This window comes from Choloepus didactylus, chromosome 9, assembly GCF_015220235.1.
Source record: "Choloepus didactylus isolate mChoDid1 chromosome 9, mChoDid1.pri, whole genome shotgun sequence".
In the NCBI taxonomy this organism is placed as follows: domain Eukaryota; kingdom Metazoa; phylum Chordata; class Mammalia; order Pilosa; family Megalonychidae; genus Choloepus; species Choloepus didactylus.
In genome coordinates this window covers 109185521-109212766 of record NC_051315.1, presented here as the reverse complement: position 1 = coordinate 109212766, position 27246 = coordinate 109185521, and the positions used below count along the sequence as shown (strand labels likewise).

At 43.2% G+C, this 27246-nt stretch overlaps 1 protein-coding gene across 5 annotated transcripts in view; it reads right to left on the bottom strand.

Annotated features, from left to right (window-relative positions):
* Window positions 1-27246, bottom strand: part of SMARCAL1 (SWI/SNF related, matrix associated, actin dependent regulator of chromatin, subfamily a like 1) — a 65500-nt gene that overhangs the window by 35536 nt on the left and 2718 nt on the right. For all 5 annotated transcript variants that reach the window (XM_037849308.1, XM_037849303.1, XM_037849307.1 and 2 more), the window contains exons 4-10: window positions 26580-26630; window positions 19357-19590; window positions 16813-16863; window positions 11998-12184; window positions 7766-7916; window positions 6034-6192; window positions 3385-3450 (exon numbers count right to left, since the gene is read on the bottom strand). In XM_037849308.1, coding sequence (XP_037705236.1) covers window positions 3385-3450; window positions 6034-6192; window positions 7766-7916; window positions 11998-12184; window positions 16813-16863; window positions 19357-19590; window positions 26580-26630 — 899 coding nt within the window. The remainder of the gene's footprint in view (window positions 1-3384; window positions 3451-6033; window positions 6193-7765; window positions 7917-11997; window positions 12185-16812; window positions 16864-19356; window positions 19591-26579; window positions 26631-27246) is intronic.

The following is a 27246-nucleotide window of genomic DNA, read 5'->3' as shown; positions in this document are numbered from 1 at the left end:
CAACCTGAAACATCTGGTAACTATGGTTGTCTCTGGGGAGAGAGACCAAGGGACTGGGGATCCAGAGATGGGAGAAAGACGAACTTTTCACTGGTACACTTCTTTGTACTATGAATTTACCATCTGTTCAAACCACTTTAATAAAAAAGGAAATGAAAAAATCTTATATATCTTAGACCAATATCCTGTCTAGTGGTCACTGGAGATGTAAAAGGTACTCTGCTCACAGAAAAGAAAACAGCTCTTTATAAGGAAAGGGTGGTGGGATTATGAGAGTCTTTAAGAAAATGGTTTAATGTTGTTATAATAATGGTTTAACAATGAAAAGTAATGTAAACAAAACACAACGAAACTAAAGAAACAAAAAACCCCAACACACACCTCACTGCTCAAAAGAGGAGCACAGAGAATCCTCAGGGTTGGAGCTCCATGGGAAACAAAACCCCGTGACACAGGTGGAATGGAAGTGAAACATGTAATGCCTAACCAGACTGGACTTAGGAGGCATTATATAAAAATGTAAAACTCAGATTGTAGAGACTTGTCCTAATGGGACAATTATGAGAAGACATACATACAATGATGCCACTTGCAGGACTGTTTATAACAGCAGTAAGGGGAAACAATTACAATCCCAAGGGTTAAATTATGGGATGCTCATGTACAACAGAATGTTACATAGCCATTAAAAATGAGGATCCAGCTCTACAATAGACAGGTAGAAACATAATCAAAACTGTTAACAGTGGTTTTCTCTGTGTTGGAGGAATTACAGATGATTTTTACTTTGTTCTTTATAGATTTCTGTCTTGCGTACTTTCATTTATTTATATATAGGTATGTAAAACTACATTTGTTAGTAGCCCAGACAAGTAGGGTTGCGGGGGAAGAACAGTGTCTCAGGGGATAATGACACCAGTTTCTTACAACCTGAATGGTGTGTCCTATGTATGCTGTCCACTGTACCCATTTACAAAGTCCCATTTTCAGGACATGACCCAGCCTGGCAATTGCACAGTCTCTACAATATGACCCAATCACTGCATCAGGCACCTTTGCTGAAAGTATCTTGAGATACTAGTTATCAGAATACAGTTCTAAGAGAGATGTAGAGATGTAAAAGTTAGAGGAACAATCAAGTGGCACTAAATTAGGCCCTTCCAGGGCTTTTCACAGGTATACTTTACTTCCTCCCAACTCTTCTTATTCAAAAAATATTTAATTTTTTAATTTCATTAGAAATTCCCACTAGATCTGTGGTTCACCATGGGTGAGGTGCCTCCCAGAAGACATGCAGTATGTCTACTGTCACGACTTGGGTGGGCAGTGCCACTGGCATCTGAGTGGAGAGGGGTCAGGGATGCCTGCCCAACACCCTACAATGCCCAGGACAGCCCCCCATAACAAGGAACAATCCAGCCCCAAATGTCAACAGTGCTGAGGTTGAGAAACTCTGATCTAGATGAAGATAAAGCAGAGAGATGAAGGTCTTGGCTAAGAGGATAATACAGACCCTCCCATCCCACCCAACCACGATCCTGCAGACAGTCCAGTGCTAAGTGAGGTCAATGTTACAGAAGAAACTGCCTTCAAGATACCCTCAGGAACACCGGCTATGTTCATGGGCCTATTTTTAAATATTAATTCATCAAAGTTCTACAGCAAATGCAGAGTAGTATATACTAATTAGCAGCTAAAAGATCTGTTTTAAACATGTCACTCTGAAATATATCCAAGATATTAAAGATGTAAACACTGCTTTAAAAGGTCTGGCTCAGAAGCACATATTTCAGAAACCAATATATAGTTTGGTTTGCTTAACCAGACAATGACATTAACAAGGTGGTTGCTAAGAAGCTTTCATATTATAAATTTAATGATAGAATCTTTCTATTGTGCAATTTCTTTAGTCTAAACAATCAGGGGTGCAAATTTAATTTTAGTTATGGCCAATAATATTGGAATCACAGTGCCAAGGTCTATTAACATTTTGCTAAGGAAAACATATTAAAGCTTCTCAAAAGAAGGGTCACCACTCTGGGAAAAAAATTCATTTAAATGTGTCCATAAATGGCTATGGACATATAAATATTTATAGGCAATATGAACAAAGAATCAAGTTTTCTAAGTAAAGGACTTTTTTAAGTTTGGAGCTTATGACCTAATCCTGTCTTGAAAAATGTATCATATTGTTTGTAACTCCTAAAAAATAATGATTAAAAAAAAAAACAACTTAAAATGAATAAACATTTTAATGTTTTTTTGGGGGGGTTGACTTAAAGCTAATTTTCAAATGCTACATTTAACCAATATTTACCATATTTGTTTACCCTAGTTTATGTTCGGTAAAATGTAAGGCTTCCTTTAAGAAATAAAAACTGCAATTTCAAAATGTTGGTACAGCACAGAGGCAGCTTTAATAGAGAACAAGATGAACATGTACTTTTGTTTGCTCAATCCACACAAACCAAAGTGGATTCCTCCAAAGTCATCTGTGGCAGGCAGATTTCTAACCTGTTATGAAAATTGAAAAATCCACTTTTCTAATTGTACTTATTTTTCCCATGTTAGGAGAAACCTCACTCCAGAGATGGAAGGAAATTTGGGGGCCCTCGCTCTGCCAAGGGTGAGGGGCCAGGGCCCAGAACACAGATATGGAGGAGGGTGCTGGATAAAGCCGGGGCCCACACCGCACGTCACAACACTTCAGAGGAAGGCCTGACCCACACTGCACACCCTCCCCCACCTGCTCGGAAGCAGGACTCCCAGCAGCCAAAGCACCCAGGCATAGGCTGCGGCCACCACAGGAGGAAACGTGGCTGGCTGACCCTGCACGCTAACACAGGCTAGGAGGCCACAGAAAAGGGCATCTGCTCGGAGACACGTCTCAGCTTCGCCAATACTGCCTAGCACTAGTCTGTTATAAGTTTGAATGACTGTCCCCTTACCCTTGGTTCCAAGCATCATGACAGCTCTGCCACTGCCTGTGACTTAGAAGACAAGCAGCTTCTCCAGAGCTGTGTAAAGGATGAGCTGCCGGAGGCTCTCCCTTTCCCTTGTCCAGGCAGGAGGCCAGAGGAGGATTCTGGATTCCAGTTCTGACCCAGCCTGTGACCTTCAACAGGGCATACAATTCTTCTCTCAGAGGGACAGTGATGACAGACCAAACCCTCCTTCCTCAGCAGGGTGTCAGGAAGAAAAACGGAACTGGCACCAATGCTCTGAGTACAGACACCTTCGGTCTATGCTAAGCCACGTCCATGGTCCACAGCTCCAGACCTGCAGCCCTTGCTCCACTTGGACCCTTCGCCAGCCCCAGCATAAAACTATGGGCTCTCCAGGCCGAGCGGGCTCAGGCCAGAGCATGCCCTCAGCAACACTTACCTTCAGGAGGGGCATAGCTGCTCGGCAGCGTGCAGTCTTAATGTTTTTGAGGAAGTGAGATTCATCCTGTAAAGAAACAGCCACACAGGTGAGCAAGGTCAAATCCCAAGTGTACCAAATCCCTAGGGACCCCCATGTAGGTTGGTCCTGGCATGGTGCCAATAGCATGGTGCCTCCCTTAGTACTTTCTCAAATTCAAGGAGACCAGCTGCAGGCCTAGGCAAGGGCCAGGGGTTCTTTTGGCGGCAGCTTCTCTACTACGTTCTGGGCAAGTCGCTTCATCTCTCAGAGGATGGTTTTCCACCAATCAAATGGGTTGCCAATCCCAGTCCTGCCCACCATAAAGGCTGCCATGAGGAACAAAGCCCCAAAAGGTGGATTGCTGCTTTGTAAGACACCCCAACAGCTGTATGGTACTTAAGCAAAACATGCTGAAGGCCCACTGTGTGCCTGCACTAGTGCCAAGCCCTGAGGTAAGGAGAGGGCTGCCTTCAGGGGCTCAGCAAGGACACCACACCAACTACTTAAAGGACTGTGTGTTGATGTGTGAACAAAGTATCATAGGTGCTTAGAGAAGGGAGGAGACGTGATTCCTGTCCTCAAGTTTAGAACACGGAGCTAAGAGTATATGCAGTTCTGCCTCCCAGGATAAACAAAATAAAATGCATCGTATTTCCAAAGTCACGAGTAACTAATATTTGGGGAGAGAATTCCTAACATTGAAATTAGTTGCTACATGACTATGAACAACTGCTTGACCTCTCTGAGGTGCCAGTTTTCCCATCTGTAAAATGGGTACACCATTACCTATTGCATTGGGTTGTGGTAGTCTAGACGTGCTGACACCCGTAAAACCCCCAAAAAATCCTGTCACTTAGCAAGTGTTCAATGGCATGAGCCGCCCGATGACTGGGCTATACTGGGGAGATCCTGGCTCTGCCTTGAGCTGATCTGTAAGAAGGCTCTGCCCCATTTCAGCTACAGTGAACCAAAATGGATCTCAAAAGCACAATGTGAAGGGAATGAGAAAAACCCGCAAATGTTGAGACGGCATCTATTGCCAGAAGCCAAGGGTGTAACAATGAGGCCCTCAGGATAATAAGAAAAAAGGTGTTCATGGGGAGAAATAGCAAAAAGGACAGAGGATATGAAAGGGTTGGCCCCTTTCAAACAATAGGTAAAAATGTACCACTACTATAACCAGTCAAAAGGAATGGCTTATATCTAAAGCTCTTCTAAGAGGCTAAGTTTATTCCTTCCTGTAACTCCTTTGACATCAGAAGAGGCAGAGCTCTCACTTAACTGAAGAACCAACCAACACTGGTGGTAAGTGGCTTGCCTACAGCCTATGGCAGGTTCAGTGCTATGCCAGAAACAGAAAAACATGAATTCTGAAGCCAGCTTCAATCAGTGGCTCTCTAACTTGCTTTTCATGTCAATAGGTAAATAAATACTTGCTTGGAAGGGCTATGGGGAAGATCAGCAATTTTGTACATATGCGGTGCCTAATACAGGGTGGACACGCAATGAACGACGGCATTATTCTTCCTTCCCACCCTAGAACTACCTCCACCACACTGGGATAATTCCTGGAAGCAGCCTGGGCGGAGTCCACTGCTCCCTTGTTGATCGGTGTGACTGACAGGCTCTATTTTTCTGGGCCTCCTAGAAACTCTTTCCTTTCTCACCTTTCAGATAAGCTGCACAGTCCAATTTTGAGCATCAAGATTTGGGAATTCACTGTCAACAGTGAATTTTCTTTTAAGAGGAGGAAAATACCACTGGCTTTTAAAATTCACAAGTTTGAATAAAGACGATCAAGACTTTTCATAGCATCTGGAGTATGGTTTCCCTGTGTTGCCAGGAGGGAAAAAAGCGGACAAACTTCCATTGGAAATCATCAATTATATGCTTCACCACTGAATGTTTGTGAGTAGCCACCTGGATAGGGTAGGACCTGGACGCTGGGGTGGGGTGGGAGCCACTGCACACTGTCTTGCACATTTTATTTATGAGCCATGTGGGTAGATTCAGTCCTGACAGAGGTGGCTGAGTGCCGAGCCTCTCTAGACTCGCCTCATGAGCATGAGAGGAGTTAGAGAAGGAAGGCCAGTAACTGAAAGACATGCTGCCAACACTGGGAGCAAATCAACTAGAAAAAACAACTTTGAGTATAAAATGCTGTTTTTGAGGGTGTGTGTTGTGGGGGGGGGGGAGGGTGTCTTCATTTTGACTGAAAGCAAACACTAATTCCTTGAGCTGCACATCAGAGGCAACCTGACAAGATGGTGCTCAGTGAAAGCACCACACCCTGACTGTCGAGGGCCGTAGTTCTCTGAGCCCCAGGCAGCCTGGAGTCTACCTGCCTCCATCCTTGACCTCACACTGGGAGGAGATGGGTAGAAACCCCTAGCCCAGACCTATTACATCCCGCTTCTTAGAAAGCTCCCCAGGAGACTCCAATTTGTAGCCAGGGTTGAGAATGCTATTTGAAAGCAATGAAATGTCAGTTCCCCACAAAATAAAGACCATGGCTTCTCTACTCTGAGAACCAGAGTAGGTTTCCAATGTGATGACAGGCATGAAAGTTCTTTTAAGAAGAAAGTTTCTACAGAGATAAAGGACTTAAAAATTTGCCAAGTCACTTACAATGATTATAACTTTAACAGGGGTTTTTAGCTGTTTTTCCAACTTGCTAAGAAGGTCAAAACTGACAATGTTGACCAAGCCAGCTGTCAGGCGGTCCTTGCCGGTCGCCACGACATTGATGCAGTCTGGGGTCAGAGACGGCAGCCACCGAAGGAAGGCCTGGGGATGGCAGGAAAGGACAAAACCAAAATGATGATCGGGCACAGCAGCTACCAGCTGGGACCCAGCCAGTCATCGAGAGCCCTCTCTCCATATGGACCAATTTTAATGCTCCCTGAAAATAACTTGGTCTCTTTCCCCCCATGGTTCCCATCTCAGTTAACACCAATCACTCTTACCCCACCACTCCCCTTCATTCCCACTAACAGGACACTTCCTTCCTTTGTAAGCAAGTACTTGTCAGCAGTCACTGTGATGTCTGTGGATTTCATTTCTGGCATCTAGAAATGAAGCTAAGTAGCAAGTTTCTGCAGGGAAAGAATATGACCCTTTCTAAGAGCAATTTTATGAAAGATTTAACAGATCCCAACACACTGAAGGCAAACCATAAATGTTTACTGATGACGAATTAAACACTTATATCAATATTTTCTCTCCTGAAATCCTACTGTCTCTAGCCACATCCGGTGCCTAGAGCCAACGGAAGGGCAGCAGGTGCCTCCATGTTAGAGACTGGGCATCTGGTGCTCCTGGGCTTTCCTGGGCTGACACTATCCTGAAATCAGAAATGCCGGTTCCTTCTTTAGTCTCAGTGTCACTTATAACCATCTGACTACCTGACTCTTCTCTAGAATTTCTGGGAGTGCTCTGGGAATCTAACACACACAAAATAAGTAAGTATCAAATTATAAGTTTCTAGGGGCATTGGCAGAATCCAGATCACAAGGACAGGAAGAGAATGAGGTATGGTTTAGATGCCTAGTTTCAAGTCTCGTCTTTCTTCATGCGAAAGGCACATCTGGGTACAGGGGTGACTTGCAGCAGACAGAACTGGCTCTTCCCACAAGTGGCTTATCGAGTCTTAGGAAGGAGCCAAGACGTGAAGCAACTGACACGATCAGCATAAAGCTGGACAAAGCTGTGGATGAGGAAAGAGGTCTTCCTTCCTCGCCTGCGGTGTCACAGAACCACTTGGATCCCTGGATTTATGGCAGAACAAGCTTAATGATGACGGAAGACACACCATTTTATGTCAGGTGCTTTATTGATAAAGTTATCTGGTGGGCTGTGCACACCGACCCCTATCACCTCCTCCAGAGTGGGAAGACACGTGACTTTGAGTTCCTATACTGCTTGCTCCTCATGGGCGGCAGGCAGCACAGCACTTAACCAATTGGAGATTCAGTTTTCTTATTTGCAAGTGGGGTCAACATCTATTGTGTCTAATGGAAATGGCTGTTATCGGATTAAGGTGAAAATATTTTGAAAATTCAGCTTAGTGGATGAAAAGTACTATTAGCAGGGGCACAAGAGATAGTAGGAAGTCTCGCTGACAGACTTAGGAAGCCCACTGAGCTTGGTAACTCCCTGCATTCCTTCCCTCAAAGAATAACCTGATTCTAAGTCCAAAAACCACTGCTCTGGCCTCAGGAGGCCAACTTATCTCTCTTCCTGACTTCGGCTGAGACAGGATCTCTAAGGGTCCCATGTCTTGAGCCCAAACCTGTTATTTTATCACTCTAACACTGAGCCAAACCTTCTGCACTAAAATCGTGATATGAAGAGAATTAACCTGCTCCCAGGTGAAGCGCACAGATGACGGGACCACCACCAGGAGCGGCCACTCCTTCCGGTAAAAGGCTGCTATACAGATAGCTTGGATGGTCTTTCCCAGGCCCATGTCATCAGCAAGGAGCAGGCGGCCTCTTTTTGCTATGGCAAAACTGAAAACAGACAAGGTAAGGGCAGCGGCATGGTGTGAGTCCAGGAGCATCAGTTAATGCAGATGAGCACGTCAAGCGGATGAGCATGTCAAGCAGATGAGTGGGTAAAGCATTGCTCAGTGGAGGCCACAGCCCATGTGGCCCCGCCACAAGGGACTTGCTTCCCCAAGAGCAAAGCGCAGGAGCCAATAAGGGAAAGAACCAAGAACGGACAAACAAACAAAAAGAGAGTCAAAATAAATGTGGCCAAAAAGGTCTAGAGGATCTAGAAAGAAGAAGATCTAAAAGATAATTAGGTCACGGCAGCCAAGAAGGAAGTGTCCAATCAAGAGCCAGCCTTGCTCCATGCAGCTGAGGACTGGAGAACGTGAATGCAGAGTGGGGCATGGCTCGTGGGGGGAGTGGGGGGGAGGTGGCAAAGAGGGGCAGGCATGCTTGTCACTTGAGAAACCTGCCCAGAAAGGAAGGAACGAAAAAGAGTTATTGTCAGAAGAGGTCATGGGGTTAAAATGAGGCTTTCAGAAGATCGGAGAGACCTATGTACACAACAGGTAAAAAGCAGGAGCTAGCAAAGAAAGAAAATGCTGGAGAAGAGGACAGATGAAGGAAAGGACCAGAGCAAGGGTGTCTAAGAGGGAGCACAACTCCAGCATAAAGTTTTCCATTAAATAGCAGCCTACAAGATACTGAAGCCCTTAAGTGCAACAACCCTTGCTAAAAGTATGAGAGGCTGAAAGGGCCTATTTCACTACTGTGGAGCCAGACTGGCCAGGGCCAGAAAGTCACCTGCACCAGCTGCAGCTGGATGGTTTTAGGCAGGTTGTGCAACCTGTCTGGCCTTGGTCCCCTCAGCTGTGTGAAGGGAATAATAAGAGCCCACCCAGGGTTGCCTTGAAAATTAGCAGTTTGCATGTAAAGCACTTAAAGCAGTGCCTGGAACCACCACAAACAGGAAAAAATGACTATTCAGGGTCTAAGATGAATTGGCAAAAAGCTGAAAGGACCCCAAGTGCCAGATGTCTGCCCCAACATCAGTCTCCGCTCTTCTGAATTGATGAAAAGGGGATTGATCAATTGTTCGGGGACCTGGTAGCAGGCCAGTCCCCTTACTCTTTGTGTTTTTTTGTTTTTTTCCCTTACTCACATAGTAAAAACAGAACGTGTAACCTCTTCTAATTGGCAGCTGGTCTGGCCTCCAAGGATTCTGGCCTTTCTGACTGCCTGGAAATACTGTTTCTGCCTTTCGAATGGCCAGACACGGAAAACGGAGAAGCAGCTCAGGGGCCCGAGGCCAGCATGCCTGAGGCTCCATCCTGGCACTTCGCTGTCCTCCCAGCAGGCACAGCTGGCCTCAGCCACCAGCTCCCGTAGCAGGGGAGAAAAGGAGCCCAGCACAACAGCCCTCACCCTCTCCTGGCAGGCCCAGCCTGCTCTCTGCACACCAACTTCTATTAAATCCTCCGGAACATTCCTGGGTCCAACCCACTACACCAGCAGATGGGAGAGGGAAGGTGTGAAAAGATTTATTGCTCACCTCACTTTCCCATTTACAGAACTGGTGGCCAGGGAGGAGGAAGCATCTTGAGCAACAGAAGTCCCTGAGAGCCCTACACCCTTTGAGCGTCTTTTGTTTCAGCCCCCTCAGCTCCCCCATTTACAATTTCCATATGGTTTGGTCCATCTGGTCATTCTTGAAGCAGAATGCACACCCTGAATTTCACTTTCTTTCCTTTGTCCCTGCCTTGCAGTATTCCAACTAAGGAATAAAGTGGCCAGAAATGAGAACAATAAGCTGAAAAGGCCTGGAAAACAGAGAAACAATAACACAGTTGAACATCATCTTCTACAAGGCAATTTGGCATAATCAAAAAATTGCTAGGCCCACAGTCAGACATGCAGACTGAAGCCCCGATTCCACTTGTGCCAGCTGAGTGACTTTAGACAAACGACCCTGGTCTTTCTGAGCCTCGATTCACTCATGTGTTGACTGAGAATATTCAGATATTAGAGGAAGCCAATGTATGTGTGCCAGTTTGAATGTATTGTGTCCCCCAAATGCCATTATCTTTGTAGTCTTTTCGGGGCAGACGTTTTGGTGCTGGTTGGATTTGCTTGGAGTGTGCCCCACCCAGCTGTGGGTAATGATTCTGATGAGATGTTCCCATGGAGGTATGGCCCTGCCCATTCAGGGTGAGCCTTGATCAGTAGAGCTATATAAATGAGAGAGGGAAGTGGGTGCAGCTGGGAGTGATGTTTTGAAGAGGAGCAAGCTTGCTAGAGAGGAACATCCTGGGAGAAAGCCGTTTTGAGGCCGGAGCTTTGGAGCAGATGCCGGCTGCCTTCCTAGCTAGCAGAGGTTTTCCAGACGCCATTGGCCATCCTCCGGTGAAGGTACCCGATTGCTGAGGTGTTACCTTGGAAGTTTTGTGGCCTTAAGACTGTAACTGTGTAGCGAAATAAACCCCCGTTTTATAAAAGCCTATCCATCTCTGGTGTTTTACGTTCTGCAGCATTAGCAAACTAGAACAGTATGTCTGAGGACTTTGCTCCATAAATTTAAGAGATTTCAATTGTAGTTTTTCATTAAAAAAAAAAAAAACACATGGAATCAACTGCCCCCCTCTCCCAACACTAAACCCTACCCCTAAGATGATGAAAATTAAACTCTGGATTTAATTAGAAAGTTCTGAAGAACGGCTACACATGCCATTAGCAGCTTTGGAGCCAGAGAGAGAAAAAGATGAAAACTGACCCTGATTTGGTTTGGATGCTAATGCTGCTAATGCTGGAGTCATGGGCATGTGCGCCTGGGGTCATCCCACACTGGTCCCCTCTTAATGGCAATGGGTCAATCAGCAAGACCAGCAGCCACTGCATGGGTGAGGGTAAAGGTTGGGCATCCACTATCTCAGCTTTAGTGAAGGAGCCAGAAGGCAAAAGATTAAAGGAAAACAACACCCTGAGCCTGGTTAAAACAAGGTCCATAGGTGTTTCCACAGATAAAGGATCAAAATGGCAAAGCAAGGTGAAGTTTTTCAAAGTGTGTAATATGAGGGAGAAGGAAGATGGAGATGGAAAGGAAGGAAAGGGCGGTGGGCAAAGCTAGGGCTGTAAGGTGCAACTGTGCCCAAACTGCTTACTGAGAAGAAAATCCTGTCAAAGACAGAGGTCAAGCTTTAAGCAAAACACCACAATCAGGCAACCAGCAGGCAGGTTGTCTTAGTTCTGCTGGTAATTTAGGTTCTTTCCCCTAAACAGGACCCTTTCTCCAGACACATTGCCTAACCACAGATCTAAGTCTTATTATTTCTGGGCAGACTATTCAAGACCTCGGCTTTCCTCTTTTTGACTTCTTGTAGTTCCATTAGTAGAGAAATTCAAACCTTGCTTTTTCCAAGAAACTGGAAAAGAGAATAGGTCAAGATGCGGACTTTTTTTCCCTTTCTATGATAAGAGCACCCTGACTTTCTTTTGGAGAACCACCATCTCCCACTCTCAGTTCAAGTGACTGGGGTGGGGCAGGTGTCACCCTCTGGTTCCAGGGACAGGGCCACTACCTGGTCCAAACCACAAGACGGCCAAGCCTCTCAGGCCTTGAGACTGGTTCTGGAGTTGGTACCAGACCCAAGCTGCCTCAGTGACCAATTAGGAAAGAGGTCCTTTGCTGGTTTGCCAAGCCGACGGAGTGCAGCCAAGACATCCTGGCAGATGAGCTGCCGCATCTGAGGAGAGCCTGGCTGGGAACAAAGCAAACCAAGAAGAAAGTAGAGCTGAGACAAAGAGAAAGAGACTCCTGATGAGCTCTTTTCAGACTCTGGGTTTTCTATTACATGCGCTGATAAATCTCTTTTCTTTACCTACGCTGAGCTGGCTTTCTGCACCCCTGCAATCTAGAGTCCTGATGAGCCCATGGAATTTGAAATCAATGGCTATGGTGACAGCACATCTGGTTGTTTAATGCCTCGATGCTTCTAGACGCCAGTGGAAGATGAGTGTTCATAAAAGAGGAAGCATCTGAATCCAGCCCATGGTGAGTGATGAATCTGAGCAAGAGTGAGTGAGAGGAAGCCTGAGAACCTACTTGACTCCAGCTCTCTGAAAGGGCATCAGACTAGACACGAGCTTGGGGTCCACTCCAGAAAGGTCTGCCTCAGGGACATCTGCAGTCAGATGAAGGGACGTCTTCTCAAGTTGAGATGCAAAAGCCTGGATGAGTGTCTTGGGCAGAGGCTCCAGCTGAACTTGCGGGAGGTGGCGCACCCACTGAACTAGAAAGAACAGAGGTGTACAAGCTGGAGTGTTAGTGTCCAAAAGACTGGGAGTAAAGAGAAGGGGCTTTGACAAGCAAAGTTCGAGAACTGGAATTCTGCTACACATCACCTTCTCAAAAAGGTTAACAGAAGAGAAAAGCAGAGATTGACAACTGTATCCCAGGCAAAATATAACAAATCTAGATAATTAGTTTTCCCCCTCTGGTCCTTAATTTTTGCAAATAAGAGGGCGATCAATAATGTAAAATTGTTTTGCTATACTACGCAAACACTGGAAAGAATTGTAAAGTGATTCTGTGACTAATTTTTAACCAAAAGTAATTAAAAAAAATTTCATTAGTCTTCCCAGTCAAATACGTAGGTATGTATATCCTAACAAATCAACTCAGAAAGACCCATAAAAGAAAATCTTAAACCAAATGAACAAATCTTGTCTTTTTTCCCATTCTTCTTGTGTTTTATTATTGAAGGTTTTGATGTTTGAAAAGGCAGAAGACTGTAAGTTATCTACTATAAATAGGAAAGGAAACATAGTACAGAGGATTTAGGTTTTGCCAAGAAAGATTAGGATAGTGATGCTATTAAAAAAAAAAGAAGAAAAGGAAAAAAAGACAGAGTTCATGATTACAAACTGATAAAAATACAAGTGGCCTTGCAAATTTTTGACTTCATTAGAGAATAAATGTCTCACATTGAGAGAGATGAGTCTTACAGTGATGCTCTTTGTGGTGAAGCAGCTGGGAGAGCATTAATCTGGAGGTGACCTGATTACTCCCCACCTGTCCTCTAAAGCAGGAGTGGCAAACCAGGGACTGGGGGCCAAATCCGACCTATTGAATGTTTTTGTAAATAAAGTTTGATTGGAACACAGTCAGGCCAATACACTTACTTATTGTCCGTGGCTGCTTTCACACTATAACTGCAGAGTGGAACAGCTATGACAGAGATCACATGACCTCCAAAACCTAAAATATTTACTACCTGGCCCTTTACAAAAAGAGTTGGTCAATCCCTGTTAAGCTGAAAGTCTAAACTACTAAGAGCCACCATAACCCTGACTTTTTCAATTAAGCTTATATCTGGGGGATTTACTTTCCTTCCAAGTGTGCTGATTCTAGATCCCTATGCAATGGATGGGGAAACCTCTTCTTCTAGAGAAGGCCACTGAGCAAAGTGGGAAGAATAAATTATTTAGGATCTACATGGTAATGAAAGCAAGTAATTTCATTGATTTTGCTTTGTGAAAGAATTTAGCCTCACTTGATTTTAAAATTAGGAAAAGAGAAAAGACATACAATTTGGGGACAGGGCAGCAGACAAGTTAAAAATGAAAGTTAGTGGTAGAAAGAAGTATTATCAAACTACTAATCACACATAGAAGTTGTCTTATGGGTTACAGCTTCCAAGATGTCCTTCCCTTTTATCATTGTCCTTTGAAAAATATCTAACAAGAAGGATGAACATTGTCTTCAGATCTTCAATTGCTCTTTATCCTTTACCTTTTCAGAGGCACCCTGGGAGAGTTACAGTAATCTACCAGGGGCTAACTGTCCTCTGGGGTCCCGGAAAGGGAAGCAAAGAGAAACTGGGTGTACTTCGTTCCTACCCAACGCAATTCAAAGGTTGTTGGTTCTCTATTCCCTTTGGCCACGTGCTTTCTCAATAGCATCACAAGGTACTCCAATAGCCCTTTGACATAACCATCAAATGGCTACCATTGCAAATACTGATGTGAATGTGGAAGGCTAGCCTGTCGTCACTTCTTTAAATTGCTGTTATTTTCGCTACATTTAAATCCATTTCTGCCCTTCACTAAATATAAGTACCAGTTATTTCTGGAAACATCTTTCAAGAACAGAATCACAAGATAGGAAATTAGGTAAGTCCAATGGCTCTAATATAAAATAAGACTGTCCATCTTGATGCAGAAATACATTTTTACATCTCCAAATTAAATCTGAGCTTGCTGATTTCTCCACTCTTCAGAAGACTGAGCACTTCATGTGCTTTCAGAAACAATTTTCATTTTAATCCTAGTGATCTTCAAAACTGAAATACTTGGTGAAAGCTAAGAAAGGGCTGACAATACAGCTGGTGTGAAATGTGGTGCTCTGTAAGCATTATATTCTTCCAGCCATTCACATGGGAAAAAAAATCCAACTTCCACTCAGTTTCCTGCCATGACTGTCACCAAATCCAAAATTCTAGGCTGCAAGTTCGGACATTTGGGTGCGTTTCTGAGAAAGCCACATTCCCCATCACTGACTGTTTCTACCGTTCTTTCCCTGGTGCTGGGGAGAAGACAGGAATGTGCTGCCTGGCTTCATGAGTCATCTAGAAGTCATTTCTGTAAAACTGCTCTTTGGCAGAACACTACTGAACCACACAGCAGAGAGATGTGTTTTCAAATAGCAGCTGACAAGACAAGGCTGTTGAGGGGGATACAGCACCCTTCTGGACTGTGACAGCCAGGGGAAAACAAAAGGCTTTGTGCCAATTTCATTGTGGGCAAAAGGCCTCAAGTTACTTTGAAAAGAGAAAGGGGGAAAGCTCTTAGATTTGCTTTATTTAGAGAAAATAATTACCACCACATCATTAATGAGCATTCGTATACTCAAAAGGTCTTATTATCACCCCTTAATTTGTTTCATATGCACATGTCCACTAGCTCAGGGTCAATGATCTAATTTCACACACCAGGAACCTAGGGTGAGGACAGAGGTACACGTTCTAGGTTTACAGTGTGTTAATGGTGGAAGCAGAATAAACTTGGAACAGTTGCTGTATTCTCCAGTGCCTTCTCTCCCCAGCTTCCTAGTTCAGATCTGGCTTCAGCGTTTCATAATGGGTCAAGTTACAAACTCGGACAGCTATTTTAATCTTATCTCTGTCACTGGACTTGACTGTGACCTTGCAACGTTCCCAATAAGGAAAGCAACCGCTTCCTTTCTCTGTCCCCATACTTTTCCCAATCTATGAAATGGGGGGAATAGTCTTATCTTCTACCAGATATTGTAATGATGAGATATGCCTAAAACCAATCTGAACCCTACACCTAGACTTCTTAACTCAAGATCGATGGAATTATTAAAATCAAAAGAAAATTCTATGTGTGGCCTTAAGGTAAATTTTTCTGGGTGAAAAATCTATTGTTTTCATCAGATTTTTCGAGGAGTCTATGGCTCACAAAAGATTAGGGGTCATTACTTTACAAATGCTGTAGCAGTCACCAGTCTTGATTTTCCAGCATCACATTTGCCTGCTAACACTGCGCCAGGCTTTTGCTATTCTATAAAAGTCAAAGCCTTTATAGCAAACACGTTTATAAGTCTTTTCTGTGACTGAAAGACAGAGGTGAAAGAAAAGAACTCACTCCTATGTCCTACAAAAAATTCAGCTTTGGCCAAATAGATTCCTCTGAATCCCAAATTCCAAACAGCACCAGTCAGAAAGTTTCTGATCAACGCAGACCATCCTTTCTGCTTCAACCAGCATTTACCGAGGTACATATTGCATTGTATCCAAACCCAACCTTTCAGTTAACCTTTGCAGCAAGTCCTTACTCAAGGAATCAAAAGTTCCTCCCTTTCATTTCATTCCTAAATAAGTAGGGCAAATTGGGATTAAGGATCCTCTTTTTTTTTTTTATTGAGGAAGCAAATGAGACCTAGAATGTTGAATTTCAACCCAACATCACACAGTAAGTCACTCGAGGAGGAGAGGGAGGAAAGGAATCCAGCTTTGCCCTCTTTCTCAGAGCCCCGGCCTGGGAGGCCAGATGACCACAGCCAAAGAGCTCCTGGGGCTGGATCCCGTCTCTCCCGGCTTGGCTGGTCTGAACAAATGATGCCTCCCACCGGCTGGGGGGCCCAACGAGCCTCAGAGGGGTCCAGTGGGAGGAACGTAAGTCACACCAACTATGTACCCTCTGCAGAACCATCACAGCTGGAAGACGGAAGGGACACTGGCATTCCAGGAAAGGCAGAGCAGTGTCCATGTTCCCCTTTCTCAGGCGTATTAGAATGTATTGCCCCATCCAAGCAGGGAGCACAGAAGAAAAACAGAAAGCCAAACTGGCTTCTCCTTCTTGCACTTGTATCACCTGTACACTTATCCCTTCCCACAGTGAGTCTCTAAAGTGCTTATTTAAATGCTTAAGTTCCCTGACCCTGACTTCTGCCTCTGGCGGAATGCAGCCTTTTTGAAGCCCTGTAACCACTAAGACTTTCCTACCCTAGTTCCGGAAGTAAACTGGGAGCGTGTTCTTAGAGGTATACTAAGATAGTTACGATCCATGCTAAGCAATCCTAGCTCAGCCCTGATTCCCAAAGTCCATGCACCCTCACTTCTAACACTTCTATGAGGGGCAGACAGGGCTCATAGCACCACTTCACCCTCAGGGAAGAAAAGGCCCTGCGTTCCCTTGGGGTGTCAGGAAGCCGCTATCTCCGCGGGAGCCGGTGAGGCTGCTTGAGGACATTGGCAGCTGTACTTGCCCTGTTCCCAGCACCTGAAGTTACTGCAGCAGAGGGAGGATGAGATTCTTTCAAAATACATTAAATTTAAGGCAGACTGTCAAAGCTCAACAATAGCACAATATAAAATAAACAAGGTAACCATCTCACTTAGTTTATTGTGCTCTTCTAAGAGAAAGTTCCACTTCCTGGTCTTGACATCTGTAACGAGAAAAGTAAATAAATAAATAAATAAACAAACAAGCAAACACAACGCGCCCCCCCCCCCGCCTTCTTGCCATGTCATTACACTTCTTCATTTGATCCCTGGTTTAATAAGCCTCCATTAAACTCACACAGTATTGCTGGTCCTGCACTTGGCACTGGGAGTAGGGAAATTAAAAACAATACTTGCCTTTGAGGATTTCACAGTAGACAGGGAAGAAAGACAGAGATGGTGACAGTAAGGGGTTGGAAGGGTTGTGATAAAGGGTGCTATTGGGATATGTGACTGGGGACAGCCTAGCAGGTCAGAAATACCCTATATTTCCAAGATGGGATAATAATCACTTATTCAGCACTTATGTTACACCAGATGCTGTGCCAAGAGATTTACATGCATCATCTCAACTGTTCCACACGACTCTATAAGGTGGGCACTGCCATTAGCCCATTTTAGACATGGGAAGCAAGCTGCATGTGGCCAGTGTGGCCAAACTGCCTGGGTTCAAATCCCAGCTCTGCCACTTTCTAGCTGTGTGACCTTGAGCAAGTTATGTAACCTCTTTTGTGCCTCACTTTCTACGTGTGAAAAATGAGGATCCTGTAGCCCTTACCGCACAAGATTAGTGTGAGGAATACATGAAATTTAAATGTAAAATGCTCATAAAAGTACATCTGGCAAACAATCAGCATTCAAAAAAGTTAGTTATTGTGAACTACCATTAGTATAATGCCATCTGCTGATTAGTGAAGTGGAGCATAAGTTACACGCAACATTAACTAAGAAAGGTGAGCATCTTATTACCCAACAATGGCTAATTAAATAAGAGGGGTTTCTCCACCAATCTACCTTCTGAGAAAAATCAACAAAGCTTGGATTCAGTATTCATGGACATAGTGAGTCAGGTGCAAGAAAAAAGCAAGGCAGCCCAGTGGTAATCTGATGGATATCCCAAACAAAGACAAAGACTCCTTACAACAGCCTGATCCTGACAGTGGCAGAGCAGCAAATGGGGGGAAATCTATGAATAACAGCTGTGGCAAAAAATAAAATCCAATAATGATGTCTGGCTGTCTGGGGGGTGGGCAGGACTGGGCATCACTATTTTAGCTGTGCCCATTTCCCAAACATTAATGTCAGGGGTATGATTTCAAAGGCTGATGACAGACCCAGATCATACCTATTTGCCTTTCCAGAGCCACCACAAGCTAAAGATGAATGTCAGAGGGGTCGGGGAGGTACAAAATCCTAGCCCCATGAGAGCAGCTTATCTCAGAACCCAGGACGGGCTCAGCACAGCACACTAAATCCTGCTTATCAGTCTGCTCTAATCAGTTACAGTACTATCCACTCAGGAATAAAAAGGTAACAACCATCACCACCCTCCTCCCGAGGAGCCCCAAACCTTGGTGAAAGCTCTTTCCCAAGCAAGTCAACTCTTTCATGATGTTCCCTGAATGCACTATCTCAAAGGCATAAGGTTTTAAAGGTTTCCTGTCTACAGGGCTAAGGAAAAGACTGTAATCATTTCAAGAATGGGAAAACATGGATCTGTAAAAGCTGTATCATTTTTAAAAACAAGAAAGCCGAAGCTAAGAATGAAGCCCACGAATCCAGAATTCTAAAGCTGGTTTCTGCCTCCTCTCCTGATGGGGCAGCTTTTGAACAATGTCACAAAAAAATAAAGCAAAGCTGCCCTGCTCAGGCCATGGCTTTCAATCCTGGCCAATTATCAGACTCACCTGAAGATTTTAAAAAGCATCAAAGCCAAGACCCCACCCCAGACCAATTAGATTAGGTTCTCTGGGTAGGGAAGAGGGAAACATGGTGTTTTTAAGTACCACAGTGATGATAATGAGCAGCCAGAGTTGAGAACCACTGAATTCAACAAATCTTGCATTCAGTAATCATGGACATAGTGAGTCAGGTGCAAGATGAACCAGTGTTTCAAAGTGTGCACCCCAACAAGCAGCATCAGCATCACCTGGGAGCTTGTCAGACGTGCAAATCTTAGGCTCCACCCCAGAGCTACTGAAATGGAAACTCTAGGGGTGGGGTCCAACAATCGTGTTTTAATGAGTCTTCCAGGTGGTTCTGATGCACACTCAAGTTTGAAAACCACCGTCTTAGTCTACAGAAAGGCATTTATTTTTATGGCAACCACCTGTTTCCTGATACACCCCTACCCCTGACCTCCCCTGCTAAGGACTAAATAAAAACAAATGGGTTTAAGTGGCTGAAGCAAGAATTAGGAGATTCTACCAAGGCACTGACTAGGTGAACGGGGAAAAGTGTGGGGTTTTGTTTTTGGGAGGCCTTTAAGGACAAAACAGCCCCCAAGATGTGTTCCCTATCTGGGACAGTTCAAGTGTCACTTTTCTAGCATAAGAGGAAGAGACTAGGAAGGCTCTGCTAAGAAAGTCATCTTTTGAATATTCAAAGACAGAAAAATACTATGCATCCTGGGAATCAGACAGAGGTCAATTACTTGCCATATTGTCTGGAATCCATCTGTTTAAACAGTGCAACCAGGTCCTCTGAATAGCCAATGTCTGCCTCAAAGCGAGCCCGGGAGATGAGCATGCATCGCCCTTGGACAAAGGCAAGGGACGGAGCTGAAGGAAGGCGGGGCTGCACCACGCTGCTGGTGGACGGCAACTCCCTGCTGCCATCGGCCCCTTCCAGGGGCTGCAGGGTGACCGTGGAGAGGCTCTGGGCTGCTTTCACTGCCAAAGAAGAAAATGACAGAAGTGACAAGGTGGACAACTTTCACAGAGCCCTGGGATGCTCAGGCAGGCAGGGGAGGAGGGAGAAAGTAGGGAAGGGGACAAGTGGAATTATATTCGGCAGTTAGGCGAGAGAAGGGCATTGTTAGACTAGGAAGGTTTGCACGTGTCCTTTAATCAGGGCGTTGGGAACTTCAGTCTTTATTGAACCATAACTCCACCGTGCCTGAAGTTTCAAATTTAAAAACGTGGAATTCAGAAATTAACAGGGGGAGGAGAAATCTCACTAGGATAAAGAAACTTATTTAGATAATTCCTGTTGTTATGTTGTAGAAACCAATGAAGTCACCACAAATCACCCTCCTAACTTTAGTCCCAGGTCACCCTACTCTGTCTACTGCTTAGAGAAGAAGGGAATGAAAAAGAGGACTGCCAGGTCATAAATGCATAGTTTAGAACATTACTTTATTGATTACTGATGCATTTATTGGATTAATAAATTTGACGACATAAAGCTAAACTGTCAATACAAACCGAATTGAAAGCAAACGTACTGAGCGAAGATAAAATTTCCAAGAAATACAAGAGTTAATCTTATTGTTAAAAATGGAGCTCATAAAAACACAAAAGATTAAAGGATAAAGATGTAACCTATTCAAAAGAGGAGAAAAATGACTTTTACACATGCATAGAAATGTTCAACCTTACTAGTAATCAGAAGAAGAAAAGCCATTTTTCACTTCTCAAATCTGCCGGCTAAGAAAAAAAACAGATATCCACATTGCTAGTTGGGAATAACGTCTTCCGGAAAACAATTTGGTAATATATGCCAAGAACCCTAAAAAATGACCATAATGATTCAACTTCTAGGAATCTATCCCAACTAACAATTGAAAATGCAGAAAAAAATTTATAGACAAAGGACAGCTTTAAAATTGTGGAAAAACTGGAATCAAACTAAAATTAAACAGAAAAACATTTAAGTAATTTATGGCACATCCATTCAATGGATGTTATATAACCATTTTTGTTTGTTTGTTTTTTTAATAAATTTTAGAAAAGATAAAGGTACAATAAACAATATTCGAAGTCACCATTTTTCTGGAGGTCAAAAATGATTCAATAATGCACATCCATATTTTCATCACCCAGAATTAAGTGTTAACATTCACTATTAAAATAAAACTGCTAAGCAGCAAGATGGCGGCATTGAGAGGAGTGGAAGCTAAGTAGTTCCCCTGGAACAACTACAAAAAACCAGAAACAACTAGTAAATAATCCAGAATAACTGCAGGGTGACAAACGAGACCATCCACTCATCATACACCAACCTGAATTGGGAGGAATGCCCGAGAACACAGCATAAAATCTGTAAGTAAAACCTGCGGAACCAAGTCGTAAAACCCCTCCCCCATAGCCCGAGCTGCAAAGCCTCGTGGTGCCAGAGAGAAGGTCTCTCCCAGCAAGCAAATATAGCTCAGCTGAGCTCCAACTGGGGTTTTAAGTAGCGAGTGTGAACTGCTCACTACAGGTATGCATCCCCGAAAAACAGACAGAGGCTTTGGGTGACAACTGACCTGGGAGAGCCGGAGGGTCGCCTTGGACGGGGTCTGAAGGGGACTATCTGTTTCTTTTTTGGCTCAGTGGAGAAAGCCCCAGTCATTTTCAGTTTCCAGGGCTGTGAAGCTGAGAAGGGTGGAGACAGCACAAGCAGAGAGCGAGACCATTGAAATGCTAATGACCTCCACCTGGGGGCTCTGTCTTCTCTAGGAGGAAAGGGGTAGGGCCCTTTCCATTCAGAACCAGACCCCAGAGCCTGGGGGAACACAGCCATACCTCCTCACACCAGTCAAGAATTATAGGCTAACAGGCATCACCTGCTGGGCAGTAAAGCACAGTGACCCGAGGCATCAAAGGATGGAGCAATTTTCTAAGACACACCCTCAGGGAAACCAGATACTGAATATTTCTTCCCTCTGGGACCTGAGCCTGTTCTGGTCTGGGAAAACCTGATTTGGATAACCAAGGAAACCATGCCTAGACAACAGAAAATTACAACCTACACTAAGAAGAACAAAGTTATGGCCCAGTCAAAGGAACAAACGTACACTTCAACTGAGATACAGGAATTTAAACAACTAATGCTAAATCAAATCAAAAAGTTTAGAGAAGATATTGCAAAAGAGATAGAGGCTGTAAAGGAAGCAATGGGCATGTATATGGCAGAAATCAAAAGTTCAAAAAAACAACTAGTAGAATCTATGGAAATGAAAGGCACAACACAAGAGATGAAAGACACAATGGAAACATACAACAGCAGATCTCAAGAGGCAGAAGAAAACACTCAGGAACTGGAGAACAAAACACCTGAAAGCCTACACGCAAAGGAGCAGATGGAGAAAAGAATGAAAAAATATGAGCAATGTCTCCGGAAACTCAAGGATGAAACAAAGTACAATAATGTACGTATCACTGATGTCCCAGAAGGAGCAGAGAAGGGAAAGGGGGCAGAAGCAATAACAGAGGAAATAATTAATGAAAATTTCCCATATCTTATGAAAGACATAAAATTACAGATCCAAGAAGCGCAGCGTACTCCAAACAGAAGAGATATGAATTGACCTACGCCAAGACACTTAATAATCAGATTATCAAATGTCAAAGACAAAGAGAGAATCCTGAAAGCAGCAAGAGAAAAGCAATCCATTACATACAAAGGAAGCTTAAAAAGACTATGTGCAGATCTCTCAGCAGAAACCATGGCGGCAAGAAGGAAGTGGTGTGATATATTTAAGATACTGAAAGAGAAAAACCACCAACCAAGAATCCTATATCCAGCAAAGCTGTCCTTCAAATATGAGGGAGAGTTCAAAATATTTTCTGACAGACAATGAGAGACTTTGTGAACAAGACACCTGTCCTACAGGAAATACTAAAGGGAGCACTACAGGGTGATAGAAGACAGAAGTGCGTGGTTTGGAACACAATTTTGGGAGATGGTAGCACAACAATGTAAGTACACTGAACAAAGGTAACTATGAATACGGTTGAGAGAGGAAGGTGGGGAGCATGTGAGACACCACAAGAAAGGAGGAAAGATAAAGACTGGGACTGTGTAACTTGGTGAAATCTAGAGTATTCAACAATTGTGATAAAATGTACAAATATGTTGTTTTACGAGGGAGAACAAGCAAATGTCAACCTTGCTAGCTGTTAAAAATGGGGAGGCACTGGGGGAGGGATGCAAACAGTATAAACTAGAGACTGTAATTAATAGAATCATTGTATTATGCTTCCTTTAATGTAACAAAGGTGATATACCAAGGTGAATGCAGATAAGAGGGGGGGATAGGGGAGGCATGTTAGACACTTGACATTGGTGGTACTGTCTGATTCTGTATTCTACTTTGATTTAAGGTTATTTTTCCTTTTGCTGCTTCCTAGCTGTCTTTTTTTTTCCTCTTTCTTTTGCCTCTCTACCTTCTTTGACTCTCCCTCCTGCCTTGTGGAAGAAATGCAGATGTTCTTATATAGATAATGGTGAAGGTGGTGAACACATAAATGTATGACCATGCAGAAAACCATCAATTATTTACTTGGGATGGAATGTATGGTGAGTGAACAAAACCATATTAAAAAAAAATGGGTTGATGACAAAACCTCGAGGGCAATATACTGAGTGAAATAAGCCAGACACATTAGGACAATTATTGCAGGGTCTCACTGATAGGACCTAATTATAATATGTAAGGTCATAGACATGAAATATAAGGTACCAAGATATAGGGTGAGGCTTAAGAATGGGGAGTGGTTGCTTAGTATGAGCAGAATGTTCAATTAGGATGAACTTAAATGTTTGGAAATGAACAGGGGTGTTGGTAGCAAGATGTGAGAATAACTAACAGCGCCGAATGGTGTGTGAATGAGGTGGAAAGGGGAAGCTCAGAGTCATATATGTCACCAGAAGGAAAGTTGGAGGTCAAAAGATGGGAATGTATAAAACTGAATCCTATGGTGGGCAATGTCCATGATCAAATGTACAAATACTAGAAATCACTTCCATGAACCAGAACAAATGTATGACAATACAATTAGAAGTTAATAATAGAGGGGCATATAGGGAAGAACTATATACCTATTACAAACTATATACTACAGTTAGTAGTATTTCAACATTTTTTCATAAACAGTAACAAATGTACTTTATCAATACTACGAGTCAACAATTGAGGGGGGTTGGTTAGGGATAGCGGAAGATTAGAGTTTCCTTTTCTTTTTCTTTTTTTTTCTTTTCATCTTTCACTTTATTTCTTGTCTGGAGTAATGAAAAGTTTCTAAAAATTGAACAAAAATTAAGTGTGATGGATGCACAGCTGTATGAGGGTACCCAGGGGCAAGTGATTGTACACTTTGGATCTTTGGATAATTGTATGGTATCTGAACAATCTCAATAAAAATGAAAAAAAAAAATTAGATGAAGAGTAGGGTGGGATGGAGGGGATGGAAAGTTTTAGTGTTCTTTTTGGCTGTTATTTTCATTTTGGAGTAAGGAAAAGGTTCAAAAATCGATTGTGGTAATGAACACACAACTGTATGATGGTGCGTGAATAACTGTACACTGTGGATGACTGTAGGGTTTGTGCATATATCTCAATAAAACTGTATTTTTAAAAAAGTAGATGAACAATGGGGGGAAGAGGGGAATGGGATGTTTTGGATGTTCTTTTTTATTTTAATTTTAATTTTATTTTTTGGAGTAATGAAAATGTTCAAAGATTGATTGTGGTGATGAATGCACAACTATATGATAATATCATGAACAACTGATTGTACACTTTGGAGGACTGTATGTTATATGAATATATCTCAATAAAATTGCATTAAAAAAATAAATAAAACTGCTAATGCTGGAATACTGAGTAAGACAAGATAAAAGTTACACATAAATGGAAAATTTGAACATTTTAATGAATACAAAAAAAGGCTGAAGGATAAGGACCACACTCCCCTTTGTCTAGTTTATGGATGGATGAGTAGAAAAATGGGGGAAGGAAACAAACAAAGGCACCCACTGTTTTTTTTTTACTTTAATTGCTCTTTTTCACATTAATTATTATTCTTGTTATTTTTGTGTGTGTGGTAATGAAGATATCAGGGATTGATTTTGGTGATGAATGCACAATTATGTAATGGTACTGTGAACAATCAAACGTATGATTTGTTTCGTATGACTGCATGGTATGTGAATAAATCTCAATAAAATGAATGTAAAAAAATAAAAAATAAACGTGAAATAAAAAAAAGGCTGAAGGAATGAAGTCAAATGTTAATAGTGGGGAAAATATGGGATATGTATTTTTTTCCTTTACATGTTGCTATACATTCTGTATGTTCTAAAGTGAGTATGTGGTAGGGTTACCCCCAAAAAATTCAGATATGCCTAAAATGAAATGACTGAAAGACTGACAGTGATAGTCTTTATGTTACATTAATGAAAAGTATACTCTACTAAGAAGATACAACAATCATGGACTTATCTGAAACTGTTAGAAATATAAGGATGAAATTCGCAAATCCACAATCATTGCAAGAGGTTTTGAGGTACATCTTATTGGGCAACAGATCAAAACATTAGTAGGGTACAGGAGAGCGTAACGATCAGTAAAATGTATCTAAAAGCTATAGAAAGAAGTCTGTGCTTAATAAACATGGTTTTCCACAATGTGTGGAGCCATTACAAAAAGCAACTACATCACAAAAGAAACCTAAAAGAATCTGCAAAACCAGAAATCATCCAAGTCACCATGCTTTGTGGTCAGAGAACAGGAGCAAAAAGATGAGGAAAGGAAAACAAACAAACAAACAAACAAACAAAAAACCCAACTATGGGCATTACAACTGCAATTGCAAGCTGGTTTAAAATGAGCAAAAATGAGGACACCATGTGTAAAAACCTTCAATCCTAAGGAGTGCACTGGCACTCCTCCTTCCAACACTCAACCAACAGATTAAAAATTAGTAAAAATGAGTCTCCCAAAAACTCACCAGCAGCTACCTGCCAAAGAAAGGGATGCACCTAATGCCATTGGAGGTCAAGGAGAGAAACAGAGGCTCCTACAGGGCACTGTCCCACCAGCCCCCAGAACTGTCCTGGTGACTTAGCCAAGTCCAGAGAATTCCAAGTCGGGTTCCCAAATCTGCTGATAAGTGATTGGAGCAGGCATTATCTTTTCCCTCTTTGGACTGGGTGGGGGAAGAAGGGTCATAGAAACGGCTGCTGGGAGAGATGAGAAAAATGGGAGACGAGAACATCCAGGACTGACTCTAGAAACCACCTGCTGCATAACAGTCAAAAGAATCTCACGAGATGGAGGGGTTTGCTCAGGGACAACAACCAGACGTGGCATCGGCTGGAATCTGTCTTGGCCTCACAACCCCACTCCCCAACCTCGGGTACTGTACTTAAAGAAAAGGGGATAGGAAGCAAATTAGCCCTCAAATTGTAGAAGGGGAAACAGAGAGGTCTCAGATACCATTTGGGGAGAAGTGGAGAGAATGACCCACATTCAAACAGCACACAGCACATTACCTTTCTGGGAGCAGGAGCTGACACAGCAGCTGGGATAGGTGCTCTAAAGTCAGGCTGCCTGGGTTTGAATCCCAGTTGAATAACTTATTGGCTATGTGATGCTATTAGTTACTTATCCTCTCTAGGCCTCAGTTTCCCCATTTGTAAAATGGTTGTTAAAAAGAACAAAAGCATATAAGAAGGGGCTTAGAACAGCCTGGGACATACAAGGCACCCAGTGCCAGCTTTTGTTAATATTACCAATGACTTTCACTAGAAGAAAGACGAGCATGAGGGTGATGCCCTGAAAGCTTTCACCATCAATAAAGCCATCTGCATGACAGGCTAGCCCAAATCTGCTGCTCCAGAGCCCTTCATATCGGCAGCTCCCTCTCTGCAGGACAACATTGTGCCTACTTACTCAGGGTACTGTAGTCAGTCATGCTGAAGTCCCAGGTCCTGGTGGCAGCATCTGAAACAAAGCAGAAGTCCTTAGTCTGCCCACAGTGAGGTGGAGACCATTATCACTTGCACTTAGGCAATCAATAAAAGCTTGTTTTCTGAACTAATGAATGAAAGAATGCTAAGTTCAAAAGAGTTGACTGACAAACCCCCAGTGATTTACAAAATCTCTGCAGAAGATAAACAGCAAGTATAGACAAAGATAATTCTTTTTCCATTTTGCAGCGTTCAACTCAGGCCCTGGGAAGTGCTGGCCCTCATCTAAGAGGGCTGGGTGGCTTGGGCTGAGTTAGAACTACAGTCCAAGTTCTCCGAACCCCAGTGTCATCCGGAAAGCAGTCTGAGAAGGGGTGTGAGAGCTGAGGTGCTGCAGAGCTAGCTATATCCTGGCTCTGTTCCTCCAGACATTCAATCTGGGCATGCTACTTAACCCAACCGAGCCAATCCACCACTTTCAAAATGGAGATAACATCTACCTGTCACAAAACATTGCTAAGTGTGATACGATGCACATAAAGCACGTGGCTGAGAAAGTGGCTTTTCCGTAAATACTCATCCCTTTTCCATATGGCTATGTGGCAGGCCCCAAGTTTGGCAGCTGTTTGAGGGACTGTCTATCATAAAGG